General features: G+C 39.9%; 1 protein-coding gene across 2 annotated transcripts in view; it reads left to right on the top strand.

The window, feature by feature from the left end:
* ACER3 (alkaline ceramidase 3) overlaps window positions 1-23,718 on the top strand; it is an 83,450-nt gene that overhangs the window by 20,763 nt on the left and 38,969 nt on the right. For both annotated transcript variants that reach the window (XM_038401134.2, XM_038401154.2), the window contains exon 2: window positions 15,685-15,795. In XM_038401134.2, coding sequence (XP_038257062.1) covers window positions 15,685-15,795 — 111 coding nt within the window. The remainder of the gene's footprint in view (window positions 1-15,684; window positions 15,796-23,718) is intronic.

Raw genomic sequence — 23,718 nt, forward strand, 5'->3', positions numbered from 1 at the left:
CTTCCTGGGCTGAAGCTGAAGCCTGAGCAACTTAGCTTCATGGGGCCTGGGCAATTGCTCTGCTTGCTACCCCCTTACGCTGGCCCTGGCTTTTAATCTACTGAAAAACAGTTGTGGCATGGGTGGGCCATGGAATTTGCGTAGTGTGTTGGGGCGGGGCTCAGAAGGACAAAGATTGAGAATCCATGGATTATCCTAATATATTGGTTTGATCATAGCCATGATATCGGACATTACTCTAAGGCCACTCATAAATTTAACAATTAGCCTATTTCTTGGCTGTCTTCCTCTTTCTTCCCTAATCTCCAGGTTTCTAGCATTAGCCTGCTTCTTGACTTAAGACAGCATTTAAAACAAATTTGAGTTCCAGAATTTGTTTTGCTATTAAAGTAAGTGTAGCTAGTAATGATGTAATGGTAGAGTTAATATTGTAGACAAAATTACAACTTTTCACAATTCCAGCATGATTTGTTTAGACTTCTGTTGCATTTTTTGGGCTGTAAATCAAGCATTTTATTTCAATACACTTTCTGTATTGTCTGGACACTTCATTAGAAATGTCAGTGTTTATGCCTGCAATTATATTGCAAAATCTTCACATACAACTTGAAAATGATTTTCTTGCACTATCTTCTCTAAGTTTGGAATGTCCTATGAGTTTGTCAGGCAAAGAATGAATTCCCCAGAGGCAGGATGCTGTCCCCACCCCACAAAAGGTCTTAAATAAGAGACTCCCATAGAGATGGCAGGACCTCATTTCAGCAAATTATAGGAAAGGGTTATTCTTTCTTGCAGTCCAGTGCATTCTGGACATCCTGGATTGTGAATGGAATGCTCCCAGTAAGAAGCTGCAGCCCTTCCTAATAATCTAGACCAGGGTTTCTCAAACTTCATTGCACTATGACCCCTGTTGGACAACAAAAATTATTACACGACCCCAGGAAGAGGGATTGAAGCATGGCAGCAGGGCCGAAGCCTGAGCCTTGCTGCCCCGGGGGCAAAGCCAAAGCCTGAGCCCCACCACCCAGAAAGGGGGCCAAAGCCAAAGCTTGAGGGCTTCAGCCCTGGGCAGGGGGACTATAACCTGAGCCTTGCCGCCCATGGCTGAAGCCAAAGCCTGAGCCTTGCCGCCCATGGCTGAAGCCCTCAGGCTTCAGCTTCAGCCTTTAGCGGCAGAGGTCAAACTGTGGCTTCAGCCCCGGGCTCCAGCAAGTCTCAACGCCAGCACTGGTGCCCCCTTTAAAATGGGGTTGCAACCCACTTTGGGTCCTGACCCACAGTTTGAGAACTGCTGATCTAGACTTCTGGTTTGCTCTCTCAAAGGATGTCTGAAGATAACATCTGTCATTTTTAAGGGTATAGAAAATACTGTGGTAGTCCCTAAGGATTAAATGAACTGGAGATGGAGACCATACTTGAGAATCTTAGGTTTCAGAGTAGCAGCCGTGTTAGTCTGTATCCGCAAAAAGAACAGGAGTACTTGAGGCACCTTAGAGACTAACAAATTTATTAGAGCATAAGCTTTCGTGGGCTACATGTTATTTGTTAGTCTCTAAGGTGCCATAGGTGCTCCTGTTCTTTTTGAGAATCTTTGGATGCCCTTGAGCTTCTATGCAGACCTGGATGTCGCCTATGTTGTTAGGTGGCTAGAAGAACTAAGTTCGGAAAATATTGAGGAGTGTATGTTGTCTGGCAGCTATTTTTATTCTGTGATGTTGCCTTGGAACTCTTCCCTGCATCTCCATTCATCATGGCCCATCAGACTTTGTGGCTGCAGAACGTGATTGGATGGTCTATTGTTCAAAGCTGTACTTTTACTCTTGTAAGACTTTCAGGGCCAAATCATAAAATTCTTCAAGAAAGACCATTGTGGAAGATATCTTTGCAGGATCTGTCCTTTCACAAAAAGAATGATGGTTAAGTCTGGGTTTTGAATTACTGCATCTTGTCTTGAAAACCAGGGAAGAGGCATTTTATAATTTCTATCGTAGCAATAGAAAATATCACAGCAATAGAAAGTATGGTTTGATCAAGTAACCAACAAAAAAGTTTTGGAAATCATTGGAACTCAGGAAATGCTAGTTAAAGATCTTGTGAAAAGACAGATTTGATTTTCAGGGCATATTTTAAGAGGTTCAGCTGGCAAGGCATGTTTATGGCACTGGAAGGGAAAGTTGAGGGCAGAAAAAAATGAAGCAGAGAAAGATGATCTTGGATGGACAATGTGGTGTGCTGGGTGGATCAAAATGGCTATTCATCCACAAAGAGATTTGCAGAGGATAATTCAGAATTGGGTATCATAGTTGCAAACCTCCAGTAAGGGAGAAGTCACAAAAAGAGATTGCAGTAACGTCTCTCAATCCCAGTAAGGATTGGGCTCCATTGTGCTAGGCATTGTAGAAACAAATAACAAAGATTTGTAGTCCCTGACAATTTATTATCTAGGTATTTGTTCACCTTTCACCCAGCCTTTTACTGACAGAAATTCATCAGTGGTTTAGTGGTTAGGGTGATAGCATGGGACTTAGGAGTTCTGGGTTCAGTTCCTTGCTCCACCACAGACTTCCTGTTTGATCTTAGGTAGGTCTCTCTGGCCATCTGTAAAATGGTAATAATAGCATTTTCCTACTTCACAGAGGCATTGTGAGGCTAAATACATAGAGATTATAAGGTGTTCAGATACTATTGTGATGGAAATCATGTAAAACATTTTTTTATCTAAAAGCATTTTTAAACCACCAGCAAGTAAATAGTAATTTGTGTTAAACTGCAGCATGAACACAGTTGTCATATTTGTGTGATACTTAGGATATCAATTTCTTATCAAGAAATGTCTGATTTAAATTCTGGGCTTGGTATGTGTCGTGGTAAATTAAAAAAAAAAAAGAAATGAGTGCAAGTGAATAGTTACAGTGCTAACATAATGCACAAAAGGATGAAAGCAGGGTAGATTGATTTAAATCACCAGGTGAAAAGCATCCATTTAAATCAATTGTAATCAACTTTTCCATTTGCACTTCAGTTATTTTCTAAAGAAAGGTGCATTCTCACTGGTTAATATGCCCATTAAAATATGTTGATATTCAAATAAATAAAACCTTTACACTAGTGTCTGGTCTACGCTACAGAGTTAGGTTGACATAAAGCAGCTTACATCGGACCTAAGAGGGTACACTATAATGATACATATTTATTTAAGCAATTATATAGCTTGATATTTTCAGATTCTTTTGTTGGAAAACAAATGGTATATTGCTACTATACTAGATAATTAACTTTTTGCTCATGATTTGTGTCAAGCTTTATTAGGATGGTAACTGGAATTTAATTAAGCACACAACAGTTTATGAAATTTATTTTTATTAAATAAAACAACCATATATTTTGACTACTTAACGTTCTGTTATCAAAACGTATCTCACATTTACAACTATATGATGTATTAGAGGAATTAATTGTAGTCAGTTCTTTCAGGTTCTCAAATATGCCTATTTGAAAAAAACTAGAGTGGAAGTTCCTGCTTGCCTACGTCTCTTGACGATGACATTTCCTAAGTGACATCTACTAAGTTACTTAGGCTAACCTATTGTGCCATATTTATAAAGCTTGACCTCAAAAGTTAGATGTCTTCCTCCTGATTCTTTCTTTATAATATAGGAAAGCAGCTTTTAACTCAGTTTTTGATAGAGGCCCATGGATTCAGAATATTTATATTTTTATGTAAATGTTTTAAAAGATTACAATAAGTTTAGGGCTTAACGTATTTTTTATTAAATTCAGATTTCATTTTAAACAGGTTTATTTTTGAAAATAAAAAATATTATAAGTTCAGTAAAAACATTGATTTAAATAAGATCTGATTTAAATTTAAAAATATCTGTTCTCATCCACTCTGGATGAAAGTCAAAATGTCGGAAGCTAAATAGTAGAACGTACTGATCTTTATATGGCTAGTGTCTTTTAATATATAGGTTTCAGAGTAGCAGCCGTGTTAGTCTGTATTCGCAAAAAGAAAAGGAGTACTTGTGGCACCTTAGCGACTAACAAATTTATTTGAGCATAAGCTTTTGTGAGCTACAGCTCACTTCATCTGATGCATTTAGTGGAAAATACAGTGGGGAGATTTATATCTACTGAGAACATGAAACAATGGGTGTTACCATACACACTGAAAGGAGGGTGATCACTTAAGGTGAGCTATTACCAGCAGGAGAGTGGAGGGTGGGGACCTTTTGTAGTACTAATCAAGGTGGGCCATTTCCAGCAGTTGACAAATGTTTTTACAGAGAGTTAGATGAAGGTTAGAGTAAAGTAAAGGATAATTTAATGGTACCCCAGGGCACTTTGAGCTGTTGAATTACAAGTGCTTTTATAAGACATGCATACCAAAAAGAACCCAGTACACTGAAAAATACACCCATGCCCCTTACAAGTTTGAACTGAGCTGTCTTCTGTATTCTGTGTTACTCAGGAGTGCGGAAGGCTTTTTTTTGCTAACTGCCTTCCAGACTTTTCATTATGTTTGGAGAACACAATTGTAAAGTCAAATATTGTAGGTAACATTTTTACTTTGATATAAAAACATCAGCTGAATTGGTGTTGCAATCCTCAAGTGAGAATGAATTCTTCAACTGGAGTAAAGGATGTAAAGCTCATAAGCCGTAAAGTATCTTGAGACAGCAGATCAGAACTACTTGTAAAATAACAATGGCATATTTTGGGAATAAAGGCCAAACTCGTGCTGTTATAGTTAATGTCTTATTCTGAAAATACCTTTGTCCTTTTTCTCACCCTTTAAGGCACCTGCTAAATATTTTTGTTTAGAGGGAAGCCAGCACCAGTCTTTGCACACTAGAGAAATGAAGGGTGGGGGGAGCGGCCCAGAAGTTTCTGAAACACAGGTCTTTGTATGTTGTATAATTACATTTGAGTGACCTAGCATGCCTTCAATATTGTGCCAGTGCTGCTTCTGTCAGTGCAGATCCAGTGTGAGAGGCCCCATTCCAGTGCTTTGGCATCTTTGAAACAGCTAGCAATTTCTGTCAGGTCTGAGACTTAGCATGACTGAATTTTCGTGTACTCGTTGCATGGGCGTGTATCACCATCAGTGGTAGAATTGGTGCTGTATTCATGCCTCATCCAGTTCATCTCCTGGGCGGTGCTATATTGTTCTCTGCAGGTCATCTTCTAGTGTGTTGTCCAGTCTAGTTTTAACTGTTCCAAGTTATGGGCTTCCCAGTGGGAGACTCTTCCGGTACATAATAGAGCTCACTTTCTGGAAATTCTACCTACATATACCTTTTCTTAATTTTGTTTAATTGCTGCTAGTTAAAATGCCCCCATGTAATAACCCAAAGAATTCCTCTCACTCCTTGATCTTCACATCTTCCCAATATGTAGACTCTTATATCATTCCCTTTTAATTGTTGTTTAGCTAAGGTATAGATACTTAGTTCTTTCAATTTTTTTAAGAACATCCTTTAACTCCTGATACTTTCGGTTGCTATTCTCTGATCTCTGTCCAGTTAGCTTTCCTTATAATACAGTGTCAAGATGTGAATAGTGTACTTACCAATACTGTATAGGGATGGGATATACTTCCGTGCTGTATGGTATGGCTTGGATCTTTGTATTATTTCTTGGTTCTCTGCAGTGTTTGCCTTCCTATTTTAATTCCATTTATGCAGTCCTTTTAATATGCTGTTTAAATTTCTTCCTTGTCATTAGAGCCAAATCTAACACTGTTCCTTATAGTAACCCATTAGTTCTAGCCATTATTTTTTACCATTACCCATTTTTATGGTACTTAAGTAAGTTTCCAATTATTGCTTATATGGTTCAGTTGTTTGTCTAATTATTTGTTTCCTTCAATATTTTCTCCATTTTCCTATACGATGGAGTTATAGGACTACTATTTGAAAGATTTGTATGATATATTTGAATGTTATCTAGGTTGCTTTTACTAAAAGGTACATCTGGGTGCCAGCATGGATTGTAATCACAATAAATTACCAAAGCTAAGCAAGAACAGGCCTAGTTAATTTTGTATGGGGAATCTCCATGGGAAATGGAGGGTGCAAGAAGTTAGCTGTTTCTATTCAGTGGTTAACACTATTCTCTCAGTCAGTATTGATATAGTACTCCAGCCTGATGTAACACTGCACTGTATGTCTGGATGACAGTAAAACAAAGGTCCTGAGTACTCATGGTCATGGAAGTTCCTGTGGCACATTTTATAAAATTAGGGAGATTAGTGATTGTACACACTAGCCAAATTCTATTTTGGGTGACTCTATTCTATCCACTTGAGGTCCTCCTGAAGTATCAATTGGATACAGGATTTCCTGACTCATTCTGTATGTCACTGTGGAATGTTAAATATAAGATACTCTATATTTAAAAATGGCTTGTGGAAATGAAAAGCTAATTGCTGTGCTGTTTTCCTGGTGATATGATGGAAGAGAGAACTTGAAAAGATACAAGTTAGTGAATTGAAGAAATGGGGATTCTTTTTCTGAAGAATTTATGAAGTGATGCCTGCATTCTGGTGATCTAGTAATGATCTTGGCTTTTCAAGGATTCTGAGCTGTGTTTACTGCTCCCTGTGGTCTAATTGTAAAATATTGTATATACAGCAGAAATTTGCTGTTCTATTCAAATTTTAATTTCCCTGTTGGCACTTTGATATCATGGTGATGGGTGCCCTAGAAATTATGCCTGTATTACAAGTAAATTGCTATTGACTTTCTAATTCTTTAAAAAAAAAAAAATTTTATCAAACCCTCTTCAGGTCTCTCACCTTCTGTATTATACTGAAGCTTCTCATCCTACCCTTCAAACCCATTGTCATAAATATAAAGGGAAGGGTAACCACCTTTCTGTATACAGTGCTATAAAATCCCTCCTGGCCAGAGGCAAAACCCTTTTACCTGTAAAGGGTTAAGAAGCCAAGATAACCGTGCTGGCACCTGACCCAAAATGACCAATGAGGGGACAAGATGCTTTCAAATCGGGGGCGGGGGGAACAAAGGGTTCTGTCTGTCTGTGTGATGCTTTTGCCAGGAATAGATCAGAAATGCAAGCCTTCCAACTCCTGTTAAATTAGTAAGTACTTCAGCTAGAAAATGCATTAGATTTTTTGTTTAATGGCTGGTAAAATAAGCTGTGCTGGAGGGAGTGTATATTCCTGTTTTTGTGTCTTTTTGTAACTTAAGGTTTTGCCTAGAGGGATTCTCTATGTTTCGAATCTGATTGCCCTGTAAGGTATTTACCATCCTGATTTTACAGAGGTGATTCTTTTACCTTTTCTTTAATTAAAATTCTTCTTTTAAGAATCTGATTGATTTTTCATTGTTCTTAAGATCCAAGGGTTTGGGTCTATGTTCACCTGTACTAACTTGTGAGGATTATTATCAAGTCTTCCCCAGGAAAGGGGGTGTAGGGCTTGGGGGGGATATTTTTGGGGAAGACGTCTCCAAGTGGTCTCTTTCCCTGTTCTTTGTTTTAAAACATTTGGTGGTGTCAGCATACTGTTCAAGGCCAAGGCAAAGTTTGTACTTTGGGGGAAGTTTTTAACCTAAGCTGGTAAGAATAAGCTTAGGGGGTCTTTCATGCAGGTCCCCACATCTGTACCCTAGAGTTCAGAGTGGGGAAGGAACCTTGATATGGTGGCAGAGTGGTGGGATCGTTTTGAACCAGAGATCATTGTGAACCAGAAGCACAGCAGGATTTAAAAGGTTTTGTAAAAGGAGATTGCAGCTGTTGATTCTGTCTTCTGCCTGGGGGACAGAGAAGCAGGCATAAGAAAAAGATTTTTCTGTAGGCTGAGAACAGCTATCAGTGACAAAAGGAATCAGGTTACAGCACAGCAAAATTTTACAAGCCAGGGTTTTTTTGTTTTCTTTCTAACTCTCAGGTGTAAAGTTAGTTAAAAACAGAAAGGTTAGGATGGCTGAATGTAATGTTCAACAGAAGCTGGAATTAGCCAGATTTGAGGCTGAGGAAAGACAAAAGGAACATGAACGACGGGTAGAACTCATACAGATGGAGATGGACGCACAAGCGGCCACAGAAAAAGAAATGGAAGCTGCCCACAGGAGAGCTATGGAGGCAAAAGAAAGGGAGGCAAAGGAAAAAGAAATGGAGAGGGGAAAAAGAGAGGAAGCGTGCTGAGGAGGAGAGGGGAAAAAGAGAGGAAGCATGAACTGGAGATGGAGAAGGCAAGGGCTGAGTGGAATCTACTGGATAACCCTAACAAAATTTCCCCAACAATCCACAAATGGGAGTGACTATGTCCACAGTATGATGAATCCAGTGATATTGCTGAATATTTTCTCACCTTTGAGAGACTGTGCACTCTTCATAAAATTCCTGAAGCTCACAAGATGACCACATATTCGTCGCAAAATTGACTGGAAGAACTCTGGACATATTCAATAAGATGCCTATTAATGAGGCTTCTGACTATAATAAGTTCAAGGATTTGGTTTTAAAGCAATTTCAAGTTGCACCTGAAACTGAGTAAAATTTCGAACCCTTAAGAGAGGGCCTGGACTAAGTAATGTGGCTTATGTAAACCAGATGACAGATCTGTTTGATAAATGGCTCAACGGATGGGCTGTAACTAACTTTGGAGGAATGCGGGATTTGATGATACAGGAGCAATTCCTGAATATGTCCAAGGATGGACTCCGCAGGAAGTCTTGCTTCTTATGCTGATCAGTACGAGCAGTCCCAAGGACCACCAGAGAGGCGGGCAAACCGGAACAAAATGGGTGGAGGGAGGAGAGAGAAACAACCCTGGCCGCAGTTGGAGCGGATACCGAAGGGACACCCTTAGACCACACCCTACTACTGGGGGCAGCCTAAGGCCCCAACTACACCCCAAGGAACACTCCAGACACCTTATTGTCCCGCCACACCATTCTCTAGTAACCACCTCGCCCCAGTGACCAGTCAGCTGGGTGATGCTTTAAATGTCATGAGCCGGGGCATGTAAAGGCCAACTGCCCCAAGAACCCCAACAGACTACAGATCATTGCACCGGAATCACACCAGAGGTCCTCAGGCCCAGATGCCTCCCAGATACCCTCAGAGCGGAGGGAAACTGAGTGTGGGTGGGAAGAAGGTCATAGCATGGAGGGACACCGGAGCACAAGTGTCGGTTATCCATGCTTCCTTAGTGGACCCCAATTTAATCAACCCAGAGGTCCAAGTGACTATTCAACCCTTCAAGTTCAACTCTTTTGACTTGCCTACAGCCAAGTTGCCTGTCTAGTACAAGGGCTGGTCAGGAACATGGACTTTCACAGTCTATGATGATTATCCCATCCCCTTGCTGTTGAGGGAAGACTTGGCCAATCATGTGAAGCTAGCCAAGAGGGTGGGAATGGTCACCCGCAGCCAGGCTAAGCAAGCCTTTATGCCTAGTTCTGTTCCGGAAACTTCTACCAGGACTCGGTCAGAGGTGATGGAACCGGACCCCATGCCAACGTCTGCAACAGCAGTAGTGGATCCAGTCCCACAGAGCCAGTCCCAACAATTGCCAGCACTGAATCCAGTGCTTGCAACCCCAACACCAGAGGGCCCCACCAAACCTGCACTGGCAGCAGCAGATAACCCTACACAAGAGGCTCAGCCGGACCCTGAACCCCAATATAGGGCACCAGCGGAGAGTGGTTCACAGTCCCTGGAAACAGCTCCATCACCTGCATCGCTTCCAGAGGGACCAAGCCTAGGTCCACAATCCAATGAGGAACTGATGTCTCCAGCATCAAGGGAACAGTTCCAGACCGAAGAGGAAGCAGATGAAAGCCTCCAGAGAGCTTGGACGGCAGCACAGAGCAACCCACCGCCTCTTAGCTTTTCTAATCGATCCAGGTTTGTTGTAGAAAGAGGACTTTTATACCAGGAAACTTTCTGATGGACACCAGGAAGACTGGCATCCTCAGAGACAGTTGGTAGTTCCAACTAAGTACCGGGTAAAGCTCTTAAACTTAGCTCTTAAGCTTGATCATCCTAGTGGCCATGCTGGGGTGAACAGAACCAAAGACCATTTGGGAAAGTCGTTCCACTGGGAGGGAATGGGCAAGGATGTTTCTACCTATGTCCTGGTCTTGAGGTGTGGCAAAGAGTGGGAAAACCCCAAGACCAGGTCAAAGGCCCTCTCCAGCCACTCCCCATCATTGAGGTTCCATTTAGGCAAATAGCTGTGGATATTCTGCTCCTTTTCTGAAAAACACCCAGAGAAAAGCAGTACATACTGACTTTCATGGATTTTGCCACCTGATGGCCGGAAGCAGTAGTTCTAAGCAACACTAGGGCTAAAAGTGTGTGCCAGGCACTAACAGACATTTTTGCCAGGGTAGGTTGGCCCTCCGACATCCTTACAGATGTAGGAACTAATTTCCTGGCAGGAACTGTGGAAAGCCTTTGGTGGTGTCAGCATACTGTTCAAGGCCAAGGCAAAGTTTGTACCTTGGGGGAAGTTTTTAACCTAAGCTGGTAAGAATAAGCTTAGGGGGTCTTTCATGCAGGTCCCCACATCTGTACCCTAGAGTTCAGAGTGGGGAAGGAACCTTGACACCCATGCATACGTTAGTTCCCACCCACTTTTTTTAACCCCTTTCTTTCCATGCCCTTTGTCCCTTCTGTCACCCATGCCACATAATTAACCCCTCTCCTTCCCCCCCTTTGCTTTCTTTCCTTTCTCTCCCTCTCCTTTCCATTCATTCATCCGGCTCCCTGTGCATGGAAAGAAACCTCTGCCTCCCCAGAACCTCTAAAGGGGAGGGCTGCCCCCACATGATACAGCTAACTTAATCCAGCTTTTAGGCACAATAGGTGTCCACTCTTTCAGATGTGCTTGAATACATGCCATTCTTCCCACTTTCTTAATAAGCATATTAGACACTCTGACAGTTGTTAGCTTGCACTGTAGCTCTGACTGGATTGTCAAAGGTTTGATTATAAAAATAAGTACTTGTCACTTTCAAAAATATGAAAATTTCTAAGTTTAAGTCACTTGTGGCGTAATAATAAACAGACCGAAAGAAAATTCAGGTACTTCACCTTTGATTTCACTATCTCATACTTGTATTTTCTTTTCCCTGTTGCTATGTGCAAGACCCACACAAATGGAAATACATTGACAGTAGCTATACAAAATGCTGTCAGATATGCGAAGTAAAACTGATGTTTTTTTCTTGAATCATTTAGTTAAAGTAAACTTAGAAGTTATGTGTAATAATAATTGTTGTAATATTGGTATCCCTTTTTAAAGATCTGTTTAAAAATGCTTCCGCCTTCCCTGTTTTTCTTGTTTAAAGTGGTGGTATTATACAATACAGATTTTTAATGGAAGTGGTCCTCCTTACTGATCACAAATCTAAAACTAAACAAATTTTAACTGCAAAAGTGTCCTTGTCCCACTGTCATATACACCCTACTTTAACTTACTGTGTTCACTACAGCAACGTCAAAATTGATGGCTTTTCCTAAAGAGAGAGAGAGAACATTTTAACAGTGGAAAGGACCCTCATGATTCATAAATCTCTCGTTCATCCTTTGTACAAATATAGATACCAGGGTAATTTAGAAATGTTCAAGTGACTCTGGTTGCCCTGCCAAAAGTTTAATGAGGTATTTTTTAGCTTCTTTAGTACCTTTCTCTCATTGAAAACCCTGCATTTGTTGCAAGTTATTGTAATGCATTTAGGGTATTTTTATTCCATGCTTAGATTTTTCTAATGGCCATATTTTGTTGCAAATAGACTTAATTGTCTAGCTTCATTTACTTTATCCTATCACATCTTCCTTCATGTGTTTTGTAGAAATAACTTTCCAATTCAAAAGTTAGCTAATTCTGTAGGAATAACAGGTTTATAAAATCTAGGTTCTGCAAATTTATGGGAGCCCATTTATTCTACAAAATATTCCAGCTAACACCAAGCTCCGTTCCGTGTTGTACTCATTTATGCCTTTCAGTTTCCTTTCATGTGCACGCTTCAAGCTCATCTTTAGACTGTCGTATCTTTGTTTGGCATGACTGAAACGGTTGGTCCGGAGCCATGTACACTTATGGTGGTTTATAGATATGTTTCAAGGACTGTAAAATTGTTCTGTGAATATACATGCCAAGTAATAGACTTCTCAAACTTTCCATAGAAATTTGAATTACCTATTGTATTTGTTGGATAGTTTGCAGATATGGTGAAACTCTGCCCCTGGGGAAGTATAACTAATAGAGGACTATGGAATTGATATTTATATAAATTTGTTTTCATACGGGTACAGTACTGTACTTGGACTTCCTTGGCAAATAAAATGTCACTTTGGAACAATGCTGTGTATTAAAACAGCCTTTTCATGAAAAATTGCATGAAAATTTGCAAAGCAAGGCATGAAATCTACTTGCCTTCACTTTACCATGATGCTAGATTAAACTAACACTTAGGTTAAAAAAAAATTATTCTTCCTGGGTGAGTATAATCTTGCAAAAGCTGCTTTTAACAAATCAACTAGATTTTTATCATTTGTGTGGTGATGGGGAACGTGTTTTCAGAGAAGGCCTTGGAACTCGCTGTTCAGATGAATAAAGCTGGGTGGGGTGAGAGTGCATACTAGGTGGGAGGGAGGATGATGTGGGACTCGACAGTCTAACATGGAGCAGTAGGGGAAGTACAAAAGTTCAAAGCATACAATATTTTTAATAGGTTTCCCTGATGCATGCCAAGAGCATTTAGTCAATACCATGCGCTAAAACAATGCAGGAAGTAGTATCTAAAATTTGTTAAGAGTGATAGCACTTACATCTCAGGCTGTCTTGCAATGAGAGGAAGGGAATGTACTCACTGATAAGACTGTAGCAAATAGTTTACATCAGCTTCCGTTTTATAAATATTTAGAGAATGAAAGCTAAAACTCTTGCCTTAATGTACATTGTTCTCTTTTCTGTGTTCTCATATCAGTCTGAAGTTTACAGCCTTAATGGGCTCTGTTCTGAAACTATTTGCTTTGTCACTTATGAACAGGTCTTTCTTTACATGTTCCTTTAATTCATTATTTTTGTATTTGATTCTTCTTTTATGTATTTCTTAGCATACTATGAATCATCTCATAATTTCTTAAAGGTGCTTATTAGTATGAAATTTACATGATCTGCAATAACTGCTTTGGGAAATCAGAGCATTTAAGAGCCACTCTAGAAAATTATGAAGACTTAGAACATAGGGCCATATTCTAAAGAAACTTTACCCTGTTTTTTCAGGCTACATAGCCCTCTTGCACTGTTTGTGGGGAGGACAAGATAATGGCCAAATTAAAATATTTACAATACATACAACCCAAATATTTAATTTAACGGGAGCTTCTTCCATCCTTGAATTCTGTTGAGGCTGACCTACTGCCCACTTTAGGGATGTGTCACAAGGTAGAGAATGGGCATCTTTAGCCTGGTGAGGTCCTATAATCTTATCTCTCCTTATCTGATGGCTCTGCACCCCTCTTCTCCCCAAACTAATGATCAAGGAGAGAGATTCAATGTTATCTAGCCTTGTCTAAAGGGATGCATCTACTGGAGTAGGGAATAGTCTTCTTGACACTAGTCGTTGGGCTGGTGACCCCCAAGGGGAATTAAGAATGAAGAGATCCCATAGGGCAGGCCCTTATTCTGCAGTCAGATAGGCATTGGATGCCTTTGCACAGTCCTGTTGACCTCAGTAAGGATTCACTTGGGTGCAGGGGATAGGGTTCTGCAGCACTGATCATAAGACTGCGGCCTTTCTTTGGGGATCACTGACTTGCAACCAGAACAGCTTTGTTTATAACTGGATCAAATTGGTGGTTGTGCCGTTGTTAAGCATGATCATGTTAGTAAAGCACCTTGGTAAAGAAGTACTCGCTTCAGATAAGATTTATCTGCTTATGAAGGACATCTAAAATGGAAACAGTCTAAATTTGTCGGTGTTTATACTAGTTGCATTTTCAGGTTTGCTGAGCTTTGACAGTGAAAATAGGCTAGTTACTTCATCAGTATCTAATTTCACATTCTGGTTCTCATGCTGGAATAATGCTGTTGTGTCTGGGGTTTTTCCACTGCAGGAAAGTGTTTAAATATGTAAAGCAGAGCATAGTTTCTTTGGACTTTAAAACACTTGAGCATAGTTTGATTCTTCCCATTTCCTTTTGGCAAGTAGTTTGAGGGGATTAGGTATTTGTGTGAGAAGAGTTCCTGTGGCAGGTGCTATATTGAGCTGCTGTACTGGTCAAAATGCCCCAAATTAACTTACATGTTTCACAAGATGCACCTGTTTGTTCAAGGCTTTATACAATTTAACTCTTATTGGAGATCCTTGAATAATAAGGCTCTGATATTAGCATAATATCAAGCATTTCTGATTTTTAGTCTGATGTAATCTACAAGTACGTGTTTCTCTGTGCTTTATCTTGTCAGGTGGTCAGACTCGTGTATTTTTGTGCATCAGCCCCTTTAAAGAAAAGTATAGGTCTATATTTAATTTGGTAACTACGGTACATAACTTCTGCTCCTAAAATCTGACTATATCAGGCAGGGATAAGATGCTGAATTTACACTCCCTTCAGACCAAGCCTGTTTGCTTAATTCCTGTTGCCTTAAGGGTTTACTCACTTTTGTTTGCACTTTGTGTAGTCATTTATAGTATACCCATGCAAAGTGGATGTAAAAACACTACCCAGTCAGTATGCTAGAGTCATTCTTTATAGTATTTGTGCAGGTGCACTACTTTCTTTCTGTGGCATCTGGTATCATAGATAGTTGTAGTTCTAAAATGTGACACTTATTTTTGGTCTTCTCTTTGTGTTATCGGATTGCATGTTATATGTATCGAATACAGCCAAGCTCAGTGTTTAGGCAAATGCCTTCAAGTTCTATTCAGCTAAAAACTGGAGATCTGTGTTGGTAGCAGAGCTCTTGTGGTCAGATGTCACACATCCCAGCAGCCTGTTGCTTCTGGACCACACTAAGAAGGTGCTGGTCCTACTGAAATTTGTCTTTAGAAATATGCCTTAGTGAGTATGTGTATGGTAAAAGTTTTAAACCCTGATGAGGGAAGAGTGTTGCCTGCAGTTAGCTTAAATGATTAAATCTAAAATGAAAATTGTATAACCTCTCTTGAGAGATCAGAGGGAGGAGCATGGGGAGAGAAGGAAGGAGTACTGTATGCTCGTGTTAGTGCCCCCAAAGTGTTCCTTTTTCAAAAAAAGCAGGTCCTTACAATACCAAAACTTCTGCTATTTGAGGATTTATATTTGCTAAAAGAATTTCTGATAAAATGTGCTTTGTATTCTACCAAGATTAACCATATTTTTCCTGTTCCTTTGCTATAAACATAAGTACCATCCAGTATTCCTCTTTGGTTCGATGTAGTATTGTAATATTACCTAGGCACATGGAAAGTAGTATAAAGGTGTTTTTGTTTAAAAAAAAAAAAAAAAAAAACAACAAAAACCCTCTTTCTAGTGACGTTACCCAGACTATAGCAAAATCTAACAGTGGATAAAGTGCTAAAGCAGAAAGAGGTTTGGAGAAAAGGTGTAGCCTTTTTACTGAGAACTGTTGAAGTCTTGTTTGAATGAATGTAGCTTTGTTTATTTCAAGTGCATGTTGCCCAATACTAAATTTCTGCTTGGGTTTCTGTCCTACAGGGAACACAGTGAGTAACCTGATTTTCATTCTACCTCCAATCTATGGTGCGATTCAGACCTATAAAGATGGCCTTGAAAAACGATATTTAGCTGCATTTTTTTGTCTCACAGGTATGTGTAAAACTTGATTTGCACTTTAATTATACAGGGATTTCAGATGAGATATGTATAGTCAAAATCGGAACATTTGTTTCTGTTATAACTTCAACCTCAGTTCTTTATATAATCCTATAATATCTTGAGATGATTATTAGTATTGTTTAGGCCAGATAAATAAAATTAGAATTAACAAAATAACTGTCTTATCTAGTAAGATAAGCCCTATCTGGCCTTGTGTCCTAATCCAGTGCATACATTTTGAAAAACTGTGTCCCTTTTTTGCTGATTTACAGAAGCTATGTTGTGTGGCCCATATTTACCAAACAGTAATACTTATAAAAGCATAAATAAAACAAGTGGGCAAACACCTTGGAGGAACTGAGTGAGCACAAGGTTTCCATATATTTTGTCACTTTTAGTGCTTACCTTTTACTGGTACTTAATCACAATCACATTCAAAGGCATTCTCCCAGTAGCTAGAGGGCACTCTTCTCTTTACAAAACTTCATAATTTTAACCTGTAGACAGGCGTCTAAGAAGCTTAAATAACTGTGGTGTTGAAAGCATGAAAAAATCCCCTGAGCTTAATAGCTCCTTTCGTGTCCCAGAGAATTGAAAGCAATGGTCCCAGTCACTCTATTTCTTACCAAACAGGGAGAAACTATACAGTAGAACCTCAGAGTTATGAACACCTTGGGAATGAAGGTTGTTCGTAACTCTGAAATGTTCGTAACTCTGAACAAAACGTTATGGTGGTTCTTTCAAAAGTTTACAACTGAACATTCATTTAATACAGCTTTGAAACGTTAATATGCAGAAGAAAAATGCTGCTTTTTCTTTTTTCATATTTTTCGTTTAACACAGCACTGTACTGTATTTGCTTTTTATATTTTTTTTTTAAATCTCTGCTACTGCTTGATTGCACACTTCCAGTTCCAACTGAGGTGTGTGGTTGACTGGTCAGTTCGTAACTCCGGGGGGTGGGGGGAGGTTGTAACTCTGAGGTTCTACTGTATTGCAAAGTGACCTCAAATTTGACAGTCCTCTATATGTGATAGCATGTTTTCTTGTCTGCAGAGGCCTTCTCTTAGCTGGCCAAGTACAGTCCTGCCCGACCCCAGTGTACAAACTCTGGAGGCTAGCCTGAATATCTGCCGGTGCTGCTGTGGCTAAACTGCTGTGTTTAAGCACCAGCTTGAGCAGAGCTAGCAAGTGTATGTTTGCCCGAGCTAGGAATTACATCTCCCAGCTGCTGTGCAGATGTCCCCAAATGTGAAATTGACTTCTGGCATGGAGAAACCTGTCTTGAGTGAAGGAATCTTGCATTTGCTCTTTCACCCCTCACCCCCCCATCCATAAATACTCTACCAACTAAACTGAAATAAAAGCTGTACAAAGGAATCACTTCACCACCACTAATGTAGCCACTGCTGTTGTGAAAAGCAGCAACTCTACCAGAGTACACGCTATACCACAGTCTGGCAGGAAGGGAATACTGCATAATTACACTCAAAATGCTACAGCTTCAGTGCTGCAGCTGCGCCACTGTAGTGTAGACACTACCTATGCTGATAGGAGAGCCCCTCCTGTCGACAGTCCACTTCCCTGAGAGAATTCTTTCACTGTCCTAGTGCTGTCTGAACTGGGGGTTGCATTGGCTTAACTACACTGCTCAGGAGCCTGGATTTTTCATACCCCTGAGCGACATAGTTAAGCTGACTTAATTTTCTGGGGGTGTAGACCAGGTTTAACTTATAACTGTAGGTTGGTTTAGAGAAGCCAAATGTAACTACCTACTTGGAATTTGGCCAACATACACAATTTAATGCTCTTGTAAAAAGTGCCATGGAATTCTTCAAAAAATAGCCACTTGTGATCATTGTACTGTAACAAAACGTCACTTTCAGCCTCACAACATCCTTAATACTGTGGACCATTGATTCATTTCTGACTAAGAGGGAAAAGTAAGTGCCACCTGCTCAATTACTAGTGCCACTTTCTACAGAACCTGAGTATTGGCTTGCAACATTAGCTGTGGAAACTGACCATTTAGAATTGTTTCCATGAGTGTGGGTGTGGCCCCAAGGGACTAGCCATGGGCAGCAGACAAAGTCTTGAGGTTTTGTTTTATTCCTGAAAGCCCTTGGCCATTGTGGTTGCAAAGAAATTGTTACATGAATATTAGCAGTGCAGAAACATGTGTTTGAGTTTGTAGAGAGCCTGAAACAATAGCTCTGAGGTGTGGACTGCCTCACTGGATGCTAACTCCTATGCCAGTGATATTTTAAATGTCAACACAGTTAACAATTTTACTGCTAAAATTGTGAGGAACAAGAGGAAGTATCAAGATCTACACCAGGGTTTCACAGTATGCACATGTATACCTGGGGTTGCATAGAGTTAGTTGTTGGGATGCAGAAGATGTAGACCTGTAACAATACATGGTGTGAGGAACAGGCCAATGCTGGACCTTAAATCTGTCTTAAAGGATCAGATTGCTCTGTTAAAGAATGAAACTGGTGACACAGAAAATAAACTGAATTTTAAATACAGTAGAAATGTGCTAAAAACTCTGGCACCTTTTCTAAGATCGTAACTGAAAGGTAAAACTATTGAAGTGAAGATGTGTGGACTGTCTCCTCATAAGGAAGTACCAGAGGAAATGCATTTGCTTGCAACAGCCGTTCTTTATTGACAGGGTTCACTCCTTACAATCACTTTGTCACAGATGAACAAATACAGATGCAATCCATAAAGCAAACAATCCATAGTCCAAATCCGTTAAGTGAATTGACTTCAGATATTATGCTTCATTAAAAGGCATGTAACATCGATCCTGTAGTTGCTTTGGCTTAACAATTAAGACTTTTTGGTAATGTTTGAAAACAGGAAAGCAGCAGAATTGCTATGAAGCAAAGATAAGAGCATTATGGTTTTGTTTCAACAAAGTAAGATTTTAATACTTAAAGATTTTGCTATTACTAGGTATCAAAGGCAAACATTGAAAAGACGTAATGTGTCGAACTCTTGGAACATACTGTAACACCCAGAAATCAGCCAGTTCCCTGGGACCTGATGTTTAATCTAATTCTCAAGCATTTAGCTGGTTCTGGGTTTATCTTTCAGTGTTCTGTCATACCATAGCATCCCAGGAAGTATGTACAGTCTTTTTGTTTATTTCTTGCCCTGAGATTTTTGCAGCTGACATCTACTTCCTCCTTGAGCAAAACCTATTTGAACTAGAGAAGCACCCATCATTTTACATATGTGCTAACTTCTAGAATTGGTGAGAAAAGGAAAAAGGGAGTTTCTAACCAGCCATTTAAATAAACTCCTTGTTTGTTAGATACAAAGTTTACTGAGTTACACTTAAATTCTTCTTTCAGATCCAGAGCACTATTTTAAGGGCTCATTTCCTTTACCATTCAGTTTGCGGGGGTTGGATTGTCATTGAACTCAATAGGAGAAGAAATAAGACTTCTAACCTTTATTGGAGTCGCCGCCAGAATTAGCCCCAGGTTCCACTTGATATTGCAATGCCTGATTAGAATTTGACCTATTAGGGAGAGTCTCTGAATATTTTTCCTATGTACTACTTATTTTCTTTGGGATCATGTCTATAGTACTTTCACGTTACCCATTCTAGAAGGGAATTGATCCAACTTCTTATATCAAGCACTTCTGTAGTTGTTTTGAACTTAATCTAACCTTTTCCTTATCTCCCCAAAGTATACGCCTGGTATCTATTGGTCCTGCTTTCTCTTATCAGAGGTGTTGGACTTCGAGTGTACATCGGAGGCATAGCTCCCAGATTTGGCCTGAAATTTTAGTCAAAGATGGAAGTGTTTTATTTTGTGTTTTAGATTCTCTTCTATATTTTTTGGCATGCTTAAGTTCTAGTGCTAAATCACTCGAACTGTGTCAAAGATAAATGAATACCAAGGGAGAAAGGATTCTGCACTCCAGCCACAGATTGATAAGAATTTATAACCGGCCTAGAAGACTTGGCTTTAAGTGAAACTGACAGATGTGCGTAGAATTAGTTATTAGAATCTTTCAGGTAAGGGGTCATTCACCTATTCCTACCCAGCAGCCAAAAACAGGTCTACATGGAGTAGCTGGGACCACTCCTGTCCCTAGATTATGGGGGAAATGCAAGAGAAGAAAACCATTACTTTTCAGCTACCAAAAAAAAAAGGCAAAAGTAATCCGACAAAATTAAATTTGAAAAATTATAAAAATAAATGAAGCTCCAAGTGCTGCCCCTGGATTTCATTTCTTGATTGTGTGTGAAGTTATTTTAAATATTAATCCATAAATACATTAATATAAAAAATCCCTACAGAATATTCTCTATCTAGTCCCGAGAATTCATTCCTGTAAAACTAGTCCCTACACAATAGAAGCAGTCTAATAAAGCATCATTTATCATATAAAGTTTCAGATTTTTCCTAATCCTGCTTACAAATACATATCTACATCCATTCTGAGAGGTGAAGCATGGGAGAGTTCATGTGACCTGAACATGTCCTTGGCTAGAGCCCATGTATAATGTCAAATTCTTTCCAGTTGTAGATATTGCTTTGGAAGTCTCTTTTATAGAGCCATGTGAATAACGGCCATTCATAGCCTGAAATTTGTGGATGGCATTGTATTTGCATCACCACTCAGATTTTGAAACAAATAATATATCAACTGACAGTCAAATATCTGCAATTGCTAGTACCAAGAAACCTGTATTAATGCTTTCAGAAATAAAAGGACTATGGTGCTCTAAATATAATATAGCTTAGTGGGATCTTACATTTCCAGCACTACTTTAATTACATATATGTTAGGCTACATTCCACTGCTCTAAAATAGGGTGTGTATTCTGTGCTTATCACACTATTTAGATATGCCCCTCTGTAATTTGAAGTGGTGAGGATCAACATAAAAATGTTGAGGGGTGACACCCAGTATCTGTTTAACTACTGCAGCTTGTTGTCAGCTTTAACTTTGAAACGCTATGTTGCTTCAATTGAGGTTGCCAAAGCTTCTGAATTAAGAGGTTCCAGCTGGCTAAATTCTGTATGCTTACTGACCTCTATGCTATTACATGCTTGGGGAAACTCTTGAAACAACGTAACCTAGATCTCTGCTTCCTGGGTCAGAACCTAATTGTCTCCGTTTCTCAATATGTAGATGACCACATGGGAAGCTTATTTCTGTGGCAAATGTTTCATTCCTCTCTCTTCATGTTTGTTCCCAGTTCGAAAATACTCTACTTATTTGAGGACATACTTACAGAATGTCTGATTGTGGTTTTGGTTTTTATGAAGTGAATACTTTTCTAGAAGTGCCTAGATCATGTAAGTCTTTCTGTAATGTGAGGCAAGGAACAGGGAACATAAGGGTGTTGTGGTGGAAGCGAGAGTAGAGGCCACAGATGAACACAAATAAAGTTAAGTACTAAGCTACCTTAACTATTCTACCTTAGTATAATTACTCTTCTTTACTGAGCAGAAATTTAATCTCAAGCCCCTTGCATGCTTGCTATGTTATTTCAATTGCATGGTTTTAAAAAAAGGTGGGTATGGATAGAAAATGGCTGCTTCCGAGGAAATAAGGATTTTTCTGTGATCCTTGGCAGACATGTGAGGTGCTCGGCTACATGCTTCCCTTTCTAGTTCATAGCATGCTCGTTAATGTCCAATCAGGATTCCATGGCCTGCTCATCACGTCATACCATATGCTTATATGCATAGTGTGCAGGTTCAAGACAGAAGAATAAGACCTCGTACCATTTCACAGAGGCCGTTAGATAACAGCTGTGGCTCTCAAACTCTGACTGAAACTTTTCAACTAGCTCCACAGCAAAGTGTTTTGTTTTGTTTTTTTGTCTTGTTTTGTTAAATGACTTTTTGACAAAAATAGTTTTGTGGAACTTTTTTTGTTTTATCTGTTTTTATTTTCTGGTTAAAATCTTTGAAGCAAAATGGGAAATGTGTATTTTTGTTTAGAAAAAATTTATTTTTTGTAGTAACAGGAAAATCTTTAAAGAAAAAACTAGAGTAAAAATCAGATTTTTTTTTTTTCTTCTTCCCACCATTTTATCTTCATTTTTCACCTTTCTTGCTGGGGAAGTGGGAAAGTTGTTTTTTGTTTTTTTTTTAATTTAAAACTTCAAGGAAGAGAAAGTAACACTTTTTTTTTTCTTTCCCCCTTTCAGAGAGGGGAAAAGGGAAGGGGGAAATAATGAAAAATAAATTAAAATTTTGAATTTGAAATGAGAATTTTCATCTTGAAGTATTTTTGGTCAAAGTGTTTTCATTTCTTCCAAAAATTTTCACAAATTAAATTTAAATTTCTGCTAGCCCTGTTTGGCTGAGTTTGAATTGGCAACATAGAGATGTAATCATAGAAATATAGGGTTGGAAGGGACCACATGAGACATCTAGTCCAGCCTCCTTTGCTGAGGCAGGACTAAGCATACCTAGACCACCCCGACAGGTGTCTGTTCTTAAAAACCTCTGATGATGGGTATTCCACAACCTCTCTTGGAAGCCTATTCCAGAGCTCAGCTACCCTTATAGTTAGAAAGTTTTTCCCAATATCTAACCTAAATCTCCCTTGCTGCAGATTAAGTCCATTATTTCTTGTCCTGCCTTCAATGGGCATGGAGAAAGATTGATCACCATCCTCTTTTATAAGAGTCCTTAACATATTTGAGGACTGTAATGAGGTTTCTCCCCTCACCCGTCATCTTTCCTCAAGACTAACCATTTTTTTAACCTTTCATCATAGGTCAGGTTTTCTAAACTTTTAATCGTTTTTGTTGCTGTCCTCTTGACTTTTTCCAGTGTATCCACATCTTTCCGAAAGATGACATACCACCCTTATTTCTGTGCTGGTGCCTTCAGAGCTGGGTGGCCGGAGAGTGGTGGCTACTGACTGAGAATCCAGCTCTGAAGTAAGGGTGGCAATACCATACCATGCCATCCTTAAATTTGTGCCACTGCTAGCGGCAGCGATGCCTTCAGAGCTGGGCTTCTGGCCAGCAGCTGCTGTTCTCCAGCTGCCCAGCTCTGAAGGCATTGCCGCTGCCAGCAGCAGCACAGAAGTAAGGGTAGTAGTACTGCAACCCACCCCCATAATAATTTTGCGACCCCCCCCCCCCCCCAACACTCCTTTTTGGGTTAGGACTCCTACAATTTCAACACTGAAATTTACGATTTTTAAATAGTCTGACTGTGAAATTGACCAAAATGGCCCATGAATTTGGAAGGGCCCTGTGTATTGGTGAAGCACTCCTGGTGCAGACCTGGCCTTAGTCTTAGATCATGAGCAGAGTGGAATGGGATCCTTGCCTGCCCAGTGGATATAGTATGATGCAGCAAATCAGCATGTTGTAACTTGCAAGCATGACATCCACAGTGCCTTTCTCAGTTTAGAAACTTGCTGAAACTGCAGTCTTAAAATACTGTGGTGTGTGGGTTTTTTTTGTTTGTTTGTTTGTTTTGTAGTAAGCATGTTAAGGGCATCTGTGTGTGGTGATGGACAAATGCTGGGTATGCTTATAATTAAGGCTGCGATCACAAGTATTTTTAGTAAAAATCATGGACAGGTCATGGGCAATAAACAAAAATTCCCGGCCTGTGACCTGTCCATGACTTTTACTAAAAATACCTCTGGTTAAATCTTGGGGTGGGAATGTGGGGGCCTCTGCTGAGGGGGTGTTGGGTGGTACCAGCTGCCCGGGGCCATGGACCGTGGCTGCTTTGGCTGGCCAGCCGAGGATCACTGCCCAGGGCCACCAGAGCAGCAGTTAGTGTGGCTGTCCCAGGGCCCACTTGAGTAGTTGGCCCTGGAGCGAGCCAGCCACTTGGGCAGGCCTGGGTTGAGCCACACTGCCCCTCCAGAAGTCACGGAGAGTTGCGGAATCTGTGACTTCCG

This window comes from Dermochelys coriacea, chromosome 1 (assembly GCF_009764565.3).
Source record: "Dermochelys coriacea isolate rDerCor1 chromosome 1, rDerCor1.pri.v4, whole genome shotgun sequence".
Classification (NCBI taxonomy): Eukaryota; Metazoa; Chordata; order Testudines; family Dermochelyidae; genus Dermochelys; species Dermochelys coriacea.